This window comes from Lutra lutra, chromosome 1 (assembly GCF_902655055.1).
Source record: "Lutra lutra chromosome 1, mLutLut1.2, whole genome shotgun sequence".
Taxonomy (NCBI): Eukaryota; Metazoa; Chordata; class Mammalia; order Carnivora; family Mustelidae; genus Lutra; species Lutra lutra.
This window is the reverse complement of record NC_062278.1, coordinates 100,218,259-100,240,090: the sequence shown is the minus strand read 5'-3', so window position 1 is coordinate 100,240,090 and position 21,832 is coordinate 100,218,259. Positions and strand designations below refer to the sequence as shown.

The following is a 21,832-nucleotide window of genomic DNA, read 5'->3' as shown; positions in this document are numbered from 1 at the left end:
ATATAATAATATATTATATATAATAATATATTATATATGTGTGTGTGTATATATATATATATATATATATATATAATATCATTTTATTAAAAAGTAGTCCATCTTACCTCTATTACCAGTTGCCGAAGAGATGGTGAGGCTATGGAATGTAGACTTGAGTTACCCCTTATGGGACTATGGAGACTAACATAAGCCACGACATTTCTCTGAAGAACTTTCCTGAAATCCTGAAACCAAAACAAATAAACAAAGAACCATTACATAAAAGAAAGAGATTTTACTTTATCAGTTATGTATTGAATAATAAACACTCCCTACTTAAAATCATTATATTGCAAAAAAAAAATCATTACATTGCACAATTACTGTTTTAAAAAAATGTACTCTATTAGAGTGTACAAAGGTCATAAAAGGATTTTAAATAAAAGGGATAAGGAGTTACATATCACACATGACAAAATATTTTTAAACATGTTCCTGAAGAAAGTCAAATCTTAAAAGAAAATGTTCTTAAATGGCTAAGCTTTTATAAGATTCGACTTTAGAGTATAGATAGAAAGTTTGCTCAGGCCACAGCACTTTATTTTATAGTTACTGAATTAGAGAATAGACATGGGTAAACTACTACAGTGATTATTCAAACTAGGCCTTTCCTTTGAGACAGTGAGCTAATTTTTACATGCAGTAGCTCTTTATTCTGAGCAAAATGGGACATAATATACCTTTGTCCCTGCACATATTACCTGAAATAAAACCTGATACATTTTATGCACATGAGTAGCATAAAATGATGTCAGCAGAATAGTTCTTCTACTTCTTTGCTGAGCCCTATCCCCCAAAACTGAAGACCACTGTGCCTATTAATAAGGTCCTGCTAAGACAGCCTTCTGTTATGTTCCTCCTTTTTTGCATAAATATGTAATGACTAGTCATCATGATGACAATTCTATAGAAATGACCTAAAAACTGTCATACTTTGTGTCTTAGGACCTTACCTTTCTTCCTCTGACATATGACATGTAAGACCTCAAGAGCCTGTCTTCCTGGCAAATCAGTATGTGACTCCTATTTTTTTTTTTTTTAAGATTTTTTTTTTTTTTTTTTTGAAACACAGAGAGAGAGATCACAAGTATGCAGAGAGGCAGGCATAGAGAGAGAGAGGAGAAAGCAGGCTCCCCACTGAGCAGAGAGCCCGATATGGGCCTCGATCCCAGGACCCTGAGATCATGACCTGAGCCGAAGGCAGAGGCTTAACCCACTGAGCCACCCAGGCGCCCTGTGACTCCTATTTTAAGTTGAAAATTCAGCTACACCTCTGTAAGAGAGGTGAAGACATTTCATTTAAAATGAATAACTATTTCAGGGGCACCTGCATAGCTCAGTGGGTTAAATAAAGCCTCTGCCTTCGGGTCAGGTCATGATCCCAGGGTCCTGGGATTGAGCCCCACATCAGGCTGTCTGCTCAGCAGGGAGCCTGCTTCCTCCTCTCTCTGCCTGCCTCTCTGCCTACTTGTAATCTCTGTCTGTGAAATAAATAAATAAACAAAATCTTTAAAATAAATAAATAAATAAATAAATAAATAAAATGAGTAAATGTTTCAAATGGACAGGAATGATGAACTGAAGCTTAAATACTCTGCACATAATAATGTTTTTAAAAAATGTCCTTTTTTTAAGAAAAAAATGTCCGGCAAGTGCTGTGGCAAAACAACTTCTATTTACACAGTAGCACATAGGAACTGTATATATGTTAGTGCATTTAACACTCATGAGAACCTTGTATTAGTACATGTGCAGAGGAATCAAGTCTTGGAGAAGTTAATCTCGCCTAACACCACAGAGTTTTATGGTAGAAAGAATTTGAAGTCAGACTTTCTGACTGTAAATTCTGTAGCATTTCCGCAGTTGCCTGTGAAAATGGAGAATCTACAAAAGAAGAAAAGAAGAAAAAAAGTACTTTTCATTTAGTAAATGGTACTATTTTATTTAGAAATGGTAGCAATTATTTAGTAAAATGTGATAATTTTCCTCAAGGATAAATATCAGTATTGAGTCACTTCTATAATAACTCTATCACTATAAATTCCAGTTCTAAGTTTAGTGAGCAATATCTCTTAATCTTTTTAATTACAACTGTGGGTTTCCTGTGCAAGTAAAATTAAATAGGGCAGTATGACATGTCAGCAAGTGCTTTCCTCACTCATCTTCACTGGGAAATTAGGTTAGACCGTAACTTGATTTCAACTAGAAATAAAATGTTTTGTTCTCAGGAGTAGATTTGGTAAAAGAAGACAGAACAGGAAAACCAGTAGTTTTCTAAATAGTTTTCTAAATTCCTTCTCAAGCAGATACTTACAAAATGACTTCATGAACAGTATTGTAATAATCTTCTGAGACATAGTAATTTTACATAGTACACTTCATGAGCCAATAATCAAATCTATATGTTATTTGCCATATTCTTCACTCTTGTATCTTTGCCTATCTAGTAATGGAAAAAGCCAGAAAGTGACTGAACGGATAACTGGTTGCCAAACATACATATAACATACCTACATAAAAATGTAAGGACAGAGGTTCCTACTATTTTTGAATAGGAAGGGTCTTTTCTAACATAAATAGTTTTCTCTACGGGCTCCCACATTATACAGTTTTTAGTTGTTTTAGCTGTATTTGCTGACAGAAAAATACAAAACTATCAAAAGATAAAATGAATTCAGTAAAACTTACAAATAAATCTATATTTTATCAAATACAAAAAAATCATTTTTTTTAATCTCTTCAATTTTAAAATATAATTGCCCACATACATACAAGGCCACATTATTGATCGAATTTACAGGCTGTGGTGTTTGGTGGTCAAATAAATTCAAAGGATTTTTGCAATGCACTTCCCCATGCATAGGGCTCAGGATACATAAGTTAGGAACTACTAATGTTGGAAAAGCCAACTTTCAGAACATAGCTTTGAACTATATGTGCTAATTTAGGAATAACATAAATTTAATGTAAAAGTTACTAGACAGATATGGAGAAGGCTGTATGACATAGAGGAATAAATTTTTGGAATTTGAAAATCTTTAAGACATACTTTTTAAAATGCACCTTAATGTTGCAAGAAAACTGAAATACTGTTTTATGATGAAAAAAATTCTGAAATACTAAAATCAGACCATATCACAAATATATTCCCCAAAATGCTTTTTAACTTATTTATGTCTTTAAAGTAATTTAGAATAAAAGTTTGAGAAGTTGGTTCAGCTATTACATTTTCCATCTAACTAAAAATTTGTCATAAATTTAAAAAGTTTCTTTCAGCAGTAAAATTGATATATTTCAATTAGTTCTTTTGAATATGAAACAAACACACAACTAATTTGGGTATGAAAAATATTCTAATTTGCAACATGTATATCTTGATAAGTTTTACACTAAATTTTTTCCATTGTTTTAAGAATACTTTTCTTCAAATTAAAAAGACACTTGCTATTTTTTTGTGTGTATCTTTTTGATATTTTCTTTGTGGTCAATAGACTATTTTATCTTTTTTTTTTAAATACTTAAAAAACGACTTAGGAGAATTTCGCATTAGATATTTAGGGTTTTGTTTTGTTTTGTTTTTCCTAAGCTGAGATAGTAAATAAACTAGAATATCAAATTGTTTTATTTTCCTAGATAAAATTGTATGGATTTTTTTCCTACCCTTTTCCACCAACCCTCTTTAAAAAAAAAATAAATAAAATCATCAAGTAAATAGACTATGTAAGAGTTTTAAAATGTTTTCATTGTTTTTAACATGTCATCAATTCAATTATCATTTGATATATCCCATTAAAAATACAGTATGTCTGTGAAACCCATACCTATCAAAAGCATTTGAAACTTAAACATTCCAGTGGCATTCTAACTATGACTCATTGCATAGAGATTTCACTTGGACAAAGCCTTCCTAAGGTAGTTTCGGTAGGTAGGTGGGTTAATAGATTTGTAGAAAAGAAGGAACAGAGAGATAGACATGTAAGAATAGAAGGAGGATGCAATGGAGTGAGATGGAAGGAAACCACTATTCTGAGGCCAACCTACATATGGTATAGATATGGTATGATCCTTAGGTAGTAGATATTTAACATAGAAGACTGTTTCCTAATTCCAGATAACTGCCAGAAAGTTGGGGGGGGGGGGATAAGTAGTTGTATGCATTACCTGATCTTTTCTTCTCCAGTAACTATCAACCTGTCTAAGGAGAAACAATAACCAGGTAAACACAACTGTAGGGTAGGTCTGGGAGCAACAAGAGTAAGATAGTTGCAAATCAAACACAATGCACTGGGGTCTAATCCCCCCTCTTTCTTACAGGTGATCTCAGCAAGTTAGAAGATAGGACAGCTGATTGAAAGGCACATTCTTATCCCTGGCTTCAGAACTTTATTTTGTCAACTTTAGTCAGAGAGAGAGAGAGAGTGTGAGTGCATGAGAGCAGGAAAAGCATAGTAATTAATGTGCATTTACCTCTCCCCATTCATATGAGCCAATATTGCCAAAAGCTGTTCCTCCCCATGAACAGAAAACAATCGTGCGGTCTGGTCTCCACCCTTTCTTAACTTTTAACATCAAGGCCCGGATAAAAGCAGTGATTACAGTAGTGCTGCTGGCCCATTCTTGTCCATAAGAACCGTATGCACTTTGATGGTGGCTGCCAACTATGATATACCGGTCTGGAAATAGAAGGAGACAAGGGCCATTAAGACAAAATATAAACCTTAACAATAAATTTAATGACATTTACATAATCCTTTGCACAACTGAGCACCAATTATGTAAAACTGTCCTAATAATTAAGACTACTTTAACATTTTTCACCCACTGTCTTGATTCACACATCTGTGTATATCAAAGCAGAAGCAGCTGCTGAACTCAATTATGATTCCAAAGCTGAGATCCATATTACTGTCCTTTGCAACATGCATATTAATTAATGAAGTATACAAATATGCCACAATGAAACCTTTATCTAACACTTTTCCAGAATCATAGTGGGAAGTGCCCTGTAAACAATGCATGTATGCTCAGTAAATATTAATGAACTATTAATACATATGAGGGAGCAGTTATTCAGTAGCTGTAAATATTAAATAATGTGGTAGTCATATATGGATTTTGAAATAAATGAAGTATTTAGGGAATTAATTACAGCTTCCAGTTTATAGTCTTAGCTCTTCTCATTTCCCTGAAGGAAAAAAAAAAAATCAACATCAAAAGTCATACAACTACTATAAAAGTTTTCTTCCCACATATTTCACATAATCATACAAAATCCATTAGACACAACATAGAAAGATCTCCACGACACATGGATGGGGCCTACTCAATGTACATTACTGACTATTGTCAATAATAAGGTAGACTAAAACTCTATCTCCAGAGTTTCCTCTGATTTTGTTGCCACTGAATGTTACTGGTGTTGATCTATATTTCTTTCACCAAGTAGCCCAATACATCTGTGTAAAAAGATTTCTTCAGAGTGTCATTTTATTCAGAGATGTCCTATAGCTCAGTGGTGCGGACTTTGAAGCCAGCCTGCTTGGGTTTGGGTCCAGGCATTCCGATATACTAGTTATGTGACCTTGGAGAGCTTATCTAAGGCTTTATGCCTGGATTTCTTCAAGTATAAAATGAAAATACAAATACTACATACATCATTCCCTTGCTTTCTGTTTTAAATGAGTTGCTAAGTGTAAGGCATTTTGAACAGTGTCTGACACATAAGTACTACTTGTGTGTGGAATAAATGAATTACTCCTTTACTTCATGGCATCAGAAAGCTATTTGATGGGAAATCACTGCATGAAGTTATTTTAGTTTTCTGCTGATTTTAGAACCAGCAATGGATCTGATCTGCCAACATTTTATCAAAATTTAATTAATGGTATATCCAGGGTGGTTGCAAATGTTGAAACTCAGGAAATTTATTTACTCATCTCCCAGATATGTGTGAAAGTTCTGCTTGGAATTATCTGTATTCTAGACAAACCATAACCAAAAGCCTTAACAATTGTTTCTAATTTTCAGAGCCATTAAATAAGAAAATCATGTGAATGAACAGCCAGTATTCTTGTGTAGAATTCAAATAAACAAAATTTGGGAATCTTTGCTTATTATACACTGCAGAATACTACCGGTAAATTGATTTTAAGAAATTGATTTTTTTCTATATTGAATTTCAATTAGGAAAGTTCTTTTACCCTCCAACTAGTATAGTTTTGCACAATTTGGTTTTTCCATAGAAACTAGTATATGTAGCAATGATGATAAATATTGCTGGTGCTTCGATTAGAGATTCTCTTGATGGAAATCTGTTGAAATGCAGCCCATGACAATTTCTCAACCCATTTATATCTTGCATTTAAAGATATTAAAATCAGAGATTGTTCAACATTGTTACTGTAAAGAAAACAGAGAAAATATGAACCTTCCATTAATTCTCTAAGAGTTGGCTGGCAAGAAACTTGGGGAGATGTAAAACTTGATCTCAAAATTCTCTAGGTTATCAATTATGGGGTCAATTTGACTAAAGTTGTGGAGAAAAGTAATTCTCTAAGGAGAACTGGAGTAAATATCCCAACCAAATTAACAGAGGTGGCCCAACTGTGCAGACCGGACTGCCGCATTCTACCCTGGGTGACAAGCACTCAGACAGCAATATGTGGTTCAGCCTCACAATGCATTAGGAAGTGTTGTTATGAGTCTCTTAATTAATATAGCTAGTTTTACTTTCTTAGCCTGATGATATTATCTGAAGATGCTATGAACATCCTAGCGCAAGGAGTAAAATTACTTAAAATTTAGCCAGGTGATCTTTTCATTAGCATCTTCAAAACCTAAAGCCACGCAGACATTAAGCAGAACTGTCGATGGATGAAGGGTCAGAGGAAGAACGTGGATTAGCACTGAAAAATTAGATTTTGGAGATAAAAACTTTTATTATTTTTTTAAAGACACCATTAAAACTAAAAGATTTTCTTTCTTAAAAGGTCCTTTCCTGATAAAAGTAAAAAATCCAAGGGTTATGTTATAGTGAAGACTAAGCAAACAAACAAGCAAAAAAACATTGGTTTTGTAGTTTTTCTTCATGAGGTACATGCCGATTTATCAAATCTAAACTGTTTTCTCATTTAATTTTGTTTTGTTTTCCCCTATACTCTCTACTTTGATTTATTTTTGAAGAAAGTAAGAAAGAGAATAAAGACTTGCTTCTTGGTTTCATACTGACTCACTCTTAGAGTGGAGTGAACCAGTTACATCTAAAGTAGGAAATGCATTTAATTACGCTCTTACATTGTTATAGAGCATTTTCTTATAGGTTAATAGATTACAAATACATACAGAATCTCAGTACTACTTACCTGGAGATGTCAAGCCCTTTAAATATCCAACAACATTAGTCACTGTTTTGAATTTTGTAACTGTCTGAACTTGCATGTTGACAATTCTTTTATCTGAAAAAAATAATAATAATAAGATTTTCCCCCTATATTCTGTCTTTTTCTCTTAAAAATTTCAATATCTTATGGAGAGGAGAAGGGAGTTGAGGGAAATTGGAAGGGGAGGTGAACCATGAGAGACTATGGACTCTGAAAAACGATCTGAGAATTTTGAAGGGGTGGGGGGTGGGAGGTTGGGGGCACCAGGTGGTGGGTATTGTAGAGGGCACGGATTGCATGGAGCGCTGGGTGTGGTGCAAAAATAATGAATACTGTTATGCTGAAAAAAATAAAAAGTTAAAAAAAAAAATTTCAATATCATTAACAAAAGAATTCCAAACAGTAGAATTTTTTCTGGAAAATCAAAGTTACACCTTTTCACAAGTATCTATTCAATACTTTGTGTCAACTCTGTTTTAGGTACTTGTGATACAATGATGACGAAGTTACCATTTCTGGCCTCACAGAACTATAGAGCTATAAAGAAGCAGCCTAAACTCCACAGCCCAGAGCTACAGGGAAGTTCAATATGAGAGCACCCAGAAGATCTCAGGGAGAAGTGGACAACTCATATTTAAAAAAATACGTATCAGATAAAATTACTTCCAAATAAATTTAAGTGCTTTTCTAGCTTCAGAAAAAAGAGCATGTGGAAGCTAACTTAACCTTTCCTGTATGACTCATTATTATGTTATCACATTAAAAACTGTAAAGCATTACAGAAATGAAAAGAATAAATATTTCTAAAGTTATACGTATTTCCAAATATTGCAGCCTTCATTTTTCACCTGTATTGGTTGCTTTCTCACTTCTATTCTAAATCTCCTCCTAATTGCTCTGCCTCTTTGAGTTCTTGTATTCAATCCTGATATTCAAAAATTTCAACAATAAGGCAAAGACATCAACAACAAATAAGGCAAATCATCCAGAGATGATTCAGTCACAGTCCTGAAGCCATCTTTGAAGGCCTTTAGGGGTGACATGTATTAATTCTGTATTTGATGGATCCTGGGAAGTCTGTGGGTAGGAGGGTTCTAGAAGCAGTTCAAGGGCAGGTGGGAGATTCTATCTGGGGGTGGGGTGGGGGTGGCAATTAGAAAGCAGCTAATACAAAGTAGCTGAGCTATACTGACGGGCCTTCAGTAGTGTCACTTCTTTTCACTAAATGAAAATTGTTACAATAAATAAGTTTCTTCTTTCCTTGAATGTACCCTTTCTAACAATTTAAATGGGAAACCATTATCCTGAATTTGTTAAAATTAAAACTAAAACAGGAGTAAGGATGTCATGAGAGAATGCCTGAGCAACTCATATATGAGAAATGGAAATCTGCTTAGAGCCCGAGTACTGTGGTTTTAATTTAAGCGTCATGCATTTGTGTTTGCTTTGATGAATATACTTGGTTTTTCACAGCAGTTTCAGATTTACAGAAAAATTGACTGGAAAGTTCAAAGCTCCCAAATATCCAATCTCTCTCCCCTGCTCCTATTAACATCTTTGATTAGGGTGATCTATTCATTATCATTGGTAAGACAGTATTAATACATAATTATTAACTAAAGTCCATAGTTTGCATTAGGCTTCACCGTTCGTGTTACACATAATATGGATATTGACAAATGCATAAGGACATGTGTCCAACATTACTGTATCATACAGAATAGTTTCATTGCCCTAAAAATCTCCTGTGCTTTACCTTTTCATCCTTCCCCTACCCTCTCCTTATTGAACCCCTTGCAACCACTGAGCTTTTAAATTTCTCCATAGTTTTCCTTTTTGCAGAACATCACATAGTTGGATTCATATATTTGTTTTTTTTTGTTTTGTTCTGTTTTGTTTTAAGGCTTATTTATTTATTATAGATAGAAAGATAGCAAGGGTGGGACAAAGGGAGAGGGAGGAGAGAATCTCAAGCAGACTTCCCTCAGAGCACGGAGTCCTACACTGCTGGCTCTCACCACCCTGAGATCATGACCTGAGTCAAAAATCAAGAGTTAGCGGCTTAACTGACGGAGCCACCCAGGCGCCCCTCATATGTTTGTCTTTAATGTTTAATTCCATGTTCTATATTTGTTCCAAACAGTCCAGATAGTGAGCTTTAAATAAGAGACACATTACGTTATAGTTTTAAAAAATATTTCCAGAGTATCTTTCAGTTAGATGTAGATGAAAAAATATTCTCTGATTTTGTAAGATTCTTTTTTCTCCCCTAATTCAGAAGTGAGAAAACCTTACAAGATATATACACTACTGCTTCGAATATTACCTTGCATTAATACAGTGTCTTACAACTTATAACAATAGACATTTATCTCACTGACTCTTAAAATAACCAAGTGAAAGTTTTTATTATCTTTATTGAATAAAACACATGGGGCAGAACTGAGACTCAAACTCAGGTCTTCATATATATAACATTTCTAGCTAAACAGTAAAGTCTCACTCTAAGCCTCCATTTCTCTCATTATAAGATATTCTTCATATATATAAAAGAATAAAAAATAATGCAACATATTATGATTAGTATTTAAGATATTAGTTTTAAGATATTAGTTTTTAGATATTATTTTATTATAGTTTCTTAGTTCTTTTCCTTTTTCAGTTACAAATATGATTTTGCAGATTTGGCTATTACCCTAAGGTTAATGTTAATCACTTTGGGTTTTGTTACATAGATTTAGATAATATTGAGAGATTGATAAGCAAATATGGGTAGACAAGGGCATTGGCACATAAATAGAAATCAATGTACTCTACTTTTTTATAGGCTTTGACATTTGACAGAAATTATTTTACCTCCTTTTTTTTTCCACTTAGCATTATGTTTTTCATAACTTTCCATGAAGGTAAGTAGATATGAGTCATTCATTTAAACTGCTAAGTATATTTGATAATAGGATCAATCCCAGTTTATGTTCTAGTGTTACTGAACTCTAAGGAGGTTATATCTAAATTTTCAACATTACATTGTGGCAAAAAAAAAAATGTTTTTCTTTACATTTCTTTTGCATACGTGCCATTTTTTTCTTCAGTTAGATAACTAGAAGTTGTGGATTATAATATATGTGTATCTTCAACTATAATAGATCCACAGAAGTTGCTCCTCAGAATTTTTAATTTTGACAATCTGACAGGTATAAAAATCTTATTATTGCTTTAATTTACATTTCCCTCATTACTAGTAGGGTTCAGAAATTTTTTATTTTTATTTTTAAATATTTTTTTATTTTTTTTTTTTATTTTTGAGACAGAGAGAATGAGAGAAAGGAAGCAGAGTGGCAGGCAGAGGGAGAGGGAGAAGCAGGCTCCCTGCTGAGCAGGGAGCCCAATGTAGGACTTGATCCCAGGACCCAATTGAGCCACCCAGGTGCCCCAACAATTTTTTATATGTATATTCATAATCCAAGTTTTTTATTTATGTTCTTTGACCATTTTCCTTTGAGTTGTTTATCATTTGGGGTATTTTTGTGTTTTTTTCTTTCTATTTAGAATATTATTCTCTTATTAGTTATATGTAGTACAAACACTTTTCAGTTTGTGATTTATATTTTCTAGATATTTATTATATTTTAAGTATTAATAAAGTCAAATTCAATAATTTATTATTTTTCCTTGAGTACTTGTGGGTTTTTTAATTTTTTGTTTGTTTGTTTAAGAAACACTATCATGAGGCGCCTGAGTGGCTCAGTGGGTTAAAGCCTCTGCCTTCGGCTTTGGTTGTGATCCCAGGGTCCTGGGATCAAGCCCCACGTCACGCTCTCTGCTTGGCAGGGAGCCTGCTTCCTCCTCTCTCTCTGCCTGCCTCTCTGCCTACTTGTGATCTCTGAGGGTCAAGTGGATAAATAAATAAAATCTTTAAAAAAAAAAAAAAAGAAACACTATCATGAGGGGCACCTGGGTGGCTCAGTCGGTTAAAGCCTCTGCCTTCAGCTCAGGTCATGATCCCAGCGTCCTGGGATCGAGCCCCACATCAGGCCCCTTGCTTGGCAGGGAGCCTGCTTCCCCCCCCCCTCACTCTGCCTGCCTCTCTGCTTACTTGTGATCTCTGTCTGTCAAATAAATAAATAAAATCTTTAAAAAAAAAAAAAAGAAACACTATCATGAAAATATTTTTCAAATATTTTAAAATTGAATTTTCAAATTCAAGTTTTTAATCCAGTCAAAATACACTGTGAAGTAGATATTCAATATTACCTCTGTGGTATGGATAGCCAATTGTTCACACATTCTTTATTAAAGACATTTGAGAATTGCATTAGGGCTGAATTAAATTAATGAACTCATTTAGGAAACTATATTGTGTCTTCTGTCCATAAACATTGTATGCCTCACTATTTCAGTTGCCTTTTAGGTCTTTTAATGAAGTTTTATATTTTGTTCCAGAAAAGTTTTGAACAATTATTATTAAATTTATTTTTATGATTTTCCTGCTGTGATAACAATATATAATATTTTTAACTTTCTCTATTGTGTATAAGCATGGTATTTAATTTCTTACCTTGGTTGTACAATGTGCCTTCTTGTTAATCTCTTATACACTATACTATTGATCTATAGAGTTTTATTTTTGTTGGTTTCAATTTAGACAATTACCAAAAGAAGAGTTTTATTTATTCTTTTCAAATTTTACAACTTTCAACTATTGTTCTTATCATCTTGTGTAGGATTGCCAGTGCAGTTTGGAATAAAGGCAATGAGAGCCTTATTCCTTGGTCCTTACTTTGTATTCTTCACTTTAGAAAGAATGTTTCTCAGATTTTATTTAAAAAACAAACAAACAAACAAATGATGTTTGATGTTTGTTAATTTTTAAGGAAAATTCCCTTTCAAATTAAGGAAGAACACTTTTGTTCTTACTTTGCAAACACATTTTATCATAAACAGATGTTGAATCCTCTTTGAGATAATTGCAAGGCGTCTCACTTGACCGTGTTAAAAAATGCATAAACCCCTGGAAAAAGCTCAACTTAGTCATGATATGTATTTTTGTAACTGGGTATACTAGTATTTTTTTAGGATATTTGCATAAATAACAGATTGGCTGACAATTTTACTTATCATTTATCCTTGTCTGATTTTGGTATCTGGATTACGCAACCTTCCAAATGTTTAGGGATATTTGCTTCTTTTCCTGGATTTTTGAAGAGTTTACATGTAGCATAGGGATTATCCATTTTACAAAGGAAACATACCTAAACTATTTGGTCCTCATATTTATGTGTGGGGTGAGGAAAGAGGGTACATTATCACTTAATGTATATTTACATTTCATTTCATTAATATTTTCAAATAAATATTAATGGTTATAAATACATTCAAATTTTTAACATCTTTATTTCCTCTAAATTTACTGCATTTAGTTGTTCATTCTATTCTTGTGCTTACCTAAGAAAGAAAAGAAAAAAAAAAAGAAAATCACTTCCATATATCTGGGTTTGTTGTGGTTGTTGTTTTTTTTTTTTTTTTGTCTTTTCTAACATTAATTCACTCATCTTTTTTTTTTTCTCTATCAGTTTTGCTTGAAGTAGCTAATTTATTAGTATTTTCAAATGGGATTTCTAGATCTTCATTATATATTTTTTCCACTTCAATATTATGTTCTATGCTTACCTTTGCTCAATTTTACCCAGATTCTTAAGGCTACAGATTTTTTTATATAAATGTAGTATATTAATTTCAACATACATTCTTATCTTACATTCTAAACTTCAGAATTTTTGCTATCATTCTTTCTTTTTTAAACACTATTCTTAGCTTGCAAGTTATTTTTTTAAAGATTCATTTATCTATTTTGAAAGAGGGAAAGAGAAATAAGAGAGAGCAGAGGGAAGAGGGAGAGGGAGAGGAAGAGAGACGCTCAAGCAGACTCCCCAGTGATCTGAGGTGGGGGCTCAATTTCAGGAGCCTGAGATCATGAATCAAAACCAAGAGTCACAGTCACTGGACTGACAGAGTCACCCACCCAGGCACCACCCTCCCCCAACATTCTTTCTATAATATATACAATACATTAGGTCGAATAATTTTTTAAGTATTCAAATACAAGGTGTGTGTTACTATTGGTATCTAACTTAATTATGGACTGAAAGCAAGGTCTGTAAGATATTGATTCTTTGATATTATGTGAGATTTGTTTTGTAATCCTGTAGGTTATTGCATCTGGTAGAGAATGTATACTTTAATAAAATGTTTCAAACAAAAATAGGTTCTCCCTGTTATATGAGTGCAGCATCTCATATATATGTTCTGTAGATCAAGCTAGAAAAGTGTGTGGTCATAACTTCATTAATTATTCTGTATATTTTCTCTATTATCAAGACAAGTTAACTTATCAAGACAAAAGTTTCCCATATGATTTGTCTTTATCAGTTGTTCTAGTAATGCTATCAAATTTTTCTTTGCATGTTTTTAGACTAGTTTCATGCATTCAATTTGGGAATTGCTATATCTTTCTGATTTCTATATAGAATATGTAGAACAATTATTCTTTACATCTTCTCTATGCCAATTTTTTTCTTAAACTCTTCCTCCCCACCTCTCCTCTGATATTAAGATTATTCCATCATTCTTTTGCTTAGTGTTTCTCCAATATATATTTTCCCAGCATTGCATTTACTTTTGCCAGGCATCCTGGGGCATCTCTGGCTTGGGGACAATTTTTATGTAAATTTCTTGGCTTGCAGTTTCTGTACTACAATAGTAGTGGAAATTCTGAGCTAGAGTTTTTGATTTCTAAATACAGATTTTTTTTTTTCATCCAGAGCTCAGATAAAAGAAAGCTTTCCTCCACCAGTGGGTGAGTTCCTTTCTAGTCTTCCTACTACCCCCATGGTCCTGCTATTATATATGAATGCTAGTTACAACTCCCTGCTCCCTATAGGTATATAACTGTCTTCTGTCCTCATGTATTGCTATATTCCCACTCTAAGTTACCAGAATACATAACTTCCCAACACCAGGAAACCACAGGGTAAACTCTTTTGCTTATTTCTCTGATTTTTTGTTCCATCTTCATTTTTGCTTCAGAATATTTGACTTTTTTAATAGTTGCTTTTTAAAATGCATTTTTTTTGCATTTCATAGCATTCTCAACATTTGTATGGAAGCATTTCAAATATTTTTTCCTGTCCTCTTCCTATTAGAAGATATGCAGATATCTGAAAAAGTAAAGACAATATTTTGCTCAGAGAAGGAGGCTATGTTTATTTTACACTGGATCCTCCCAACCGACAGAAGGATCTTCTTATGTATCATTACGCAAGGATCAGAGGGACATAATATCTAATATAGCAAAAATAGCTTTTTCATCCATTTGTTTGCATCCCCATACATGATATTGACCCTAATATATAACATTTTATTATATTCCATGCCCATTATCTGAAAACAAATATGCATAGTCTGTTTCCCTTCACAAGAAGCAGCACCACAATCACATTACATTTTTAACATGAATGTCAGCAAAACTTTGGATAAACTCTCATGACACATCTATTGCTGTTGGCATTGCTAATTCAAACAACCCATTGTTAAGGCAATATTACTCTTCATAGCAATAACAATGGTAATTCTGTAGTCTGTAATTTATTCTACAAGAATAATTTAATTCTTCCCAGGATAATCTATAATAGCAATTACAAAAAACAGCCCAATATCCCAAACAGGAAATGGCTTAGAAAATTGTGATAAAATGTGTGCCCATTAAAATGTAAAAGTAATATGTAGAGACATGGATAGCCTATACATGAAAAAATAGAATACCAAGAGATATAGATAATGACTAACTTAGATAAAAAAAATGTGGGTTTACAGACAAAATAGTAAAAAGGAGAGATAAATAAATGAAACAAAAACTGAGTTATGAAGGCCTCCCAGGGTCCGCCGTGGTGAAATACTGTTGTAAAAAGGCTTGAACAAACCTGAACCCTTGGATATTTATTCTTCTCCTGCAGTTCCCGGAGTGTTGGGAACTAAAACACAAGGGGACTTTTCTCCCTATTGCTCCATCTTTTAATACCAAATCCCTGAAACCTGAGGTTGCCTGGGGAACTTTCAGAAAATGAGAGAGGTTTAGACTAGTGCCATAGTATCTGGGGACATGATGACTCCCATTATGATAACCCAGAAAGATATAAATTGGGGTCTGACTTGGTTCTGCCCTCTTATAATCTATAAGAGGGTAGCTAATACTTCCAGAGCAACATAAATTCCCAGATTAGAACCCTAGATATCTGGTTGTGAGGGTCTACAACCACACAAAAGAAACATGATGAACATATATAATACCTAAAGTAAACATACTGATACACACAACACATGAATTTAAAATTAAGCATTATAATTAAATACAAGAATAGAAGGGGATCCATTAGCAAAAAGAAACAACCAAAAACCATTTTAAAAAGAAGAAATAATAGGTAAGCAAATAGAATAATTAAAAGAAATATGACAATAGATAGGATGAGTAGAGATGGTAAGTAATAGATAGATATGACAGACAATTTAATTTAAGAGCTATGCCAGATGAATATTTTTCTAGAAATCGCAGAAAAGTATAAAGAGAGAAAATAGAGAAGTACAATTAAAATTCATGGCGGATAGAAATAGGATTTCTAGAAATAATATCAGAAGAAGAAAAATAAATAGAAGAGAGAAAATATTTAAAGAAATAATATTTTTCCAGAAAAAGGGAAAGTTACATCTATATATTTTATTTGATTTTTGTTTTGTTTTGTTTTTGTTTTTTTAAAGATTTTGTTTATTTAACACAGAGAGAGAGAGCACAAGCAGGGGAAGCAGCTGGCAGAGGGAGAGGCAGGCTCCCCACTGAGCAAGGAGCCCAATGCAGGAATTAAGGCAAACACTTAACTGACTAGGCCACCCAGGTGGCCCACATCTATATATTTTATAATGAAGTTTAAAAGCATGAAAGACATAGAGAAAAATTCTGAAAGTTCCCAGTGTGAAAAGCAGATCACTCATAAGACAAACAAACAAACAAAAAATGAAACAAAAAATCCAGAATCAGATTGATAACAAGTTTGTCAGAAACAACATGACACCAAAAACAAAGGTATTTTCAAAGAATAATGAGAATATGCCAATAGACAGAACCTAGGTTAAAAGTGATATTTTGGGCTGACCTGGAACAATTTGAGTATCCAAAGGAAAAAGAAAAAAAGTAGTACTGAATTAAAACCCATTAAATAAATTAGGGCTATAAATCCTAATTATATATAATTAACAGATACTGTATGTACAAATAAACACCCAAAGTGGAAAGAGAGCTCTTCTTTACAGTAGAATATCAACTAATAGAAGCAGAAGGGAGATGAACTTGGAGTGTCACCACTGGCATCATCTTGATAATGACTAATTGGACATAAAGCAAAAATAAACATTTAAACTAGTGGGTGGACCTCAGAGGAGGTGTGAGCAGGATGTTTGCAATGATTTCAAATGATTGCTAATTGTAAAAGAAAAAATTTTAAAATAGTAACTTCAGGGGCGCCTGAGTGGCTCAGAGGGTTAAAGCTTCTTGGATCGAGCCCCGCATCAGGCTCTCTGCTCAGCAGGGGGCCTGCTTCCTCCTCTCTCTCTGCCTGCGTCTATGCCTACTTGTGATCTCTCTCTGTTAAATAAATAAATAAAATCTTAAAAAAAAAATAGTAACTTCAAGGAGAAGCCCTCACAGATTTTTTTATTAATTTAATTGAATTATCAAAATTAGCATTACCAGTAATGGGACAAACTGATATCAGCAATGGGGAAAAAACAGTCTCACTTTGTAATACTGCTGCCAAAGATGCAGAGGCTGAAATTATTCATGGGAAAACATCAGCTAAACTCAAACTGGGGAACATTCTGCAGATAGCTGACATGTAAGCTTCAAAAATGATAAAGCAAAATGAAAATCAAGCAGAGACTGAGACGATTCCAGGCTTAAGGAAATAGGACACTTGATAACTCAGAACGCATGACCCTAGTTTAGATCCATTTGCTCTTTAGGTCATTACTGAAACAACTGGCAAAATTTGAATGGGGCCTTTGGAGTGTACAGTAGGAGTGTATCAATGTTTCATTCCTGATTGTGATGGTTGTGCTGTCTGAGTAGAGAAAATGTCACCGTTTGTGGGAGAATTCAGATGTGATGGTTCGTCATGTCTGTTGCTTGCTCTCGGGTAGTTGAGGGGAAAAAAAATTTTCTTTGTACTATTCTAGAAACTTTTCTAAAAGTTTGCATTTATTTCAAAATTTAAAAAAAAATACACTTGAAATTAGAAAATCCTGGATAACATTTAGATGCCGTTTGTTATTTAAAAAGTCAATGCATGTGTATGTGTCTATGTACTGCTACTTTAGGATAACATTTCCAGCTTACATTTGCCAAATGTTTTCTGTCTTTCATCCTTCAAAGTTGGATGGCAGCTTTAAATTTGATGTGTGAAGTTCAAAAGATTTTGAGATGACAAAAATGTGTTCCACTCAGACCATTTGTACTCAAATAGGGTGAGGAGTGTCAGAGCTGAAACCTAAAAGTAGTTGCCTCCCTCTAGTCCTTAATTTCATCACATGCAAAGAAAAATACTATGGAAATTATTTTCCAGTGATAAGTCTATCTTGCATTTTTGTTGCTATTATGAAGACTGAACTAGTTCTCATCTCTTTCATCATAACTAACAAGGCTTCATCTCCAGCTGTACTGTGAGTAAGCATGACCCAATAGCTAGGAAAAACCCCAACCTTATTTAAAGAGATTTGGGAACTAAAAATTGCTGCTAACTCTGAGTCCTAATTCCAATAAACAGGCTTTTGCTGGTTTCTTAAACACAGTTCTTCCTAGGATTCCTAATTTTAATTGAGTATTTCATTCTGTATACCTGACTCTTTTTAGCTACTTGACTCTAGAAAAGAACTTCCAGGATTGGGGCTATGATTGGTTTTCTTTATTTTTCCATTTCCCTGCACCCTAGGAACTAGTAAAGTCTAGAATCATACTTCTGATGATTGGGACTTTATAAACTGCTAGCATCTTTCCTAAATGCCAACTGCTTCCCTAAACGTCTGAGCATAAACTGCTTCTGGATTCTATGTCCTCACAGCCTGTATAGCTTTCTGAGTGCTCCTTTTTTCTACATGACATCTCCCTATTGCCCAACGTTCTTCTGAACCAATATTATTGATTGATTATATGATTGACATCACATGCTCTAGGCCAAGGATCTTATTATTCAAAATATTTATCAAAATATTTATGAACTGATTCAGCATATATGCTGACCAATCAGAATGCACTGGCAGCAAGTCATTGGACTGCCCACATCAAGAGATACAAACTCATATCATCGGAACTGCCCCAGATACTATGTTCTTCTAGCCACGTTGTAACTTTCTCAGGAGCTCCACTTCAGTCTGTCCTGTAGGGACATCACTTTACACCAGAGTTCTACATAGCAAGGGGTGCCTAGGTGGCTCAATCGGTGAAGCTTCTGACTTTGACTGAGGTCATGATCTCAGGGTCCTGGAATTGAGCCCTGTGCACGGCTCCAAGCTCAGCAGGGAGTCTGCTTCTCCCTTTTGCTCTCTTCCTGACCAACCCCTTCAAGAAAAGAAACTCATTACAATAATGAGTTTTCTCATAGTAAACTTAAGAATTAATGTCAAATTTATTGAAAATAAAAAGGACAGAAGAACTAGTTAAATAAAATCACAAGGAAACAACCCACAAATCTAGAATGTGGGACATTCAGGACAATAAACTTGATCCTATAGATCTCAGTGTTAAGAGAAGAAAAAGAGGCTTGTACTAGATTAGCAGGGAGGCAATTTGTAGGACTAGCTTGGATCTTGGTTTGGATAAACCCACTGTAAGAAATTTGGATGACTGGCAAAACTTTTTATATATTAAATAAAGTTTACTATCATGAAAAAGTGGAGGTATTTAATTAGATAAATGCATTTCAAAATAATATATATAGTATGATCTCCTTTTGATAAAAAAAAAACAAACAAGAAACAAAACTTCTAAATGTGTATATTAAAAATCTAGAAGGATTTACTTTAAGCATTGATAATGATAATTACTGGGTTTTAGGAATGTGTTCTGGATTAAACCATTTATCTTCAAAATCATATGTTGAAGCTCTAACCTTCAGTGTAGCTGTATTTGGAGATAGGGTCTTTAAGGAGAAAGGGTTAAATGAGGTCTTAAGAGTGGAAATTTAATCTGATAGGACTGGCGTCTTTATAGAAAAGAGAAAGAAGCACCACAGGTTTCTTACTCTCTTTATGTGTGCACAGAGAAAAGTCCATGTGAGGACACAGAGAAGGCAACCATCTACAAGCCAAGAAGAGAGCACTTATCAAAAAGCGAATTTTGTTGGCACTATGAGCCTGGAGCTTCCAGTCTCCAGAACTGTGAGAAAAATAAATGTCTGTTGTTGAAGCCACCAGTTCTGTGGTATCTTGTTATGGAAGCTCAACATGACTCATATAGAATGTGTTAACTTGCGTCCCTGTTTTTGTTCATATCTCTCTCTCTCTTTTTTTTTTATCTCTCTTTTTTAACTCTTAGCAAACATTAACTGTTTTTGTAATAATAGAAATTAAAGAGAAAAATAAAATCTCCAAATCTGTGTTAGTATATCAAATTTTTGTTCTTAAAATAAGTGAGACTAGCATAAAAATACTGAATGAAAACTGTTTGCTTGGTCCTTTTCACCACATCCTTTCTTAGTTTAGTAGCTATCCCTCAGTCTACACAGACACAGACACACACACACACATACACACACCCCCAAGTGTGTATGATGCATTCTTATGAACTTACATGCATTTTGGGAAAAATATTTAAAGTTTAATATTATTTTGAATTAGTAAAATTATATAAATAGGAAGATGTTTGAAACAATATGAACCCCAGAAAAAATGACTTTCATCTTCTTTGTATCCCTTATAAGAGTGAAAGTTGATTAACAGATTTTCCACATTTTTCTACCAAACCATTCTACAAATCACAAACTATCAAATTTGTCAGCAGACTAATCACCTGCAACACTAACTGGACTGCATATTTCCCATATTGCCATTCAAGTCTATTGTTATCCTTCACTTAGCTCCATGCCCCAAGAAGCTGACCTCTGTAGAGAACATCTACCTAGCTCCTCTGTTCTTGGCTTTAGGTTGGGTTTAGCCAATAGAAGATATCAACAGTGATCAGTAGGTTGAGTAAGAGAAAGATTAGAGCCCTTGTGTTCCATCACCCTCCCTGGCTAGTCACTTGCTGGCAGTGTCTGCATTCCTTGATTGAAAGCCAAGGCACCTGGCAGACTGACCTCTCCTACCTCTTAAGGACTTGCCAGTTTCTGTTAACTACTCTCCCTTCTTGCATCTTTACATTTATAGATAGTAAGAATTGCTAGACTTAGAGTGGTTCACCTTTTCTTTTCTTTTCCTTTATTTTATTCTCTTTTCTTTCCGTACTTTTCTTTTAAGATTTATTTATTTTAGAGAGAGGAAAAAAGGGGGGTTGGGCAGGGGGAAAGGGAGAGAGAGAATCTCAGGCAGACTACCTATTGAGCATGGAGCTTGACAGGACTTGATGTCACAACCCTGAGATCATGACCTGAGCCAAAATCAAGAGTCAGCCACTTAACTGACTGAATGCCCCAGGTGCCCCTCACCATCACTTTTCCAATTTCCTTTACCTAATGGACACTTTTGCACAGGCCCTTAGCCAAACTCCCTTAACTGCACATTTTTAGTGTGGGTGTCATTGATTTCCTGATGGCAACCTGATTTATATGTTGACCAACTTAGGTATATTTAGTGAGTCATCCATATGTGTTGCCAGGAAATGAATAGATGGTGAGGAGAAGAATTTCTTTTATAGTAATAGGACAGGCTAGGATATTCAGACCAACTTTCCCACTGAAAGTAATTTACAATGCTGAATAAAGTACAAAATGAATCTTGTTAACAGCATCTAAGAACTAGAAGGTAAGGAATTACTAGGTCAAAGTTTAAGTTGTGATAGGAACCCAGATAAGTAACACAATAAAGCTGCTTTCAACTTGAGGGAATTTACTGAACCTAAAGAATCTTTTAATGGCCTTATGAGATGCAAAGTTTAGAAGAAAAAGCCCTGGGCCTGCCCAAGTTGGAGAGAAGGTAGTTCCAAAAAGAGATTCTTCCTCATAAAGTAGACTCCTAAATGACGGCACTCCCCACACCTACCCACGAGATAGCAAGGAAAGTTATCTGTCATGGAACAAAGCAGGAAAAAGGATATATTTTTTTAAGATTTTTATTTATTTATTTGACAGAGAGAGATCACAAGCAGGCAGAGAGGC

At 34.2% G+C, this 21,832-nt stretch overlaps 1 protein-coding gene across 8 annotated transcripts in view; it reads right to left on the bottom strand.

Moving 5' to 3' along the window:
- NAALADL2 (N-acetylated alpha-linked acidic dipeptidase like 2) overlaps positions 1-21,832 on the bottom strand; it is a 1,357,959-nt gene that overhangs the window by 324,121 nt on the left and 1,012,006 nt on the right. For all 8 annotated transcript variants that reach the window (XM_047730769.1, XM_047730776.1, XM_047730785.1 and 5 more), the window contains 3 exons: positions 7,404-7,496; positions 4,510-4,715; positions 108-227 (listed from right to left, as the gene is read on the bottom strand). In XM_047730769.1, coding sequence (XP_047586725.1) covers positions 108-227; positions 4,510-4,715; positions 7,404-7,496 — 419 coding nt within the window. The remainder of the gene's footprint in view (positions 1-107; positions 228-4,509; positions 4,716-7,403; positions 7,497-21,832) is intronic.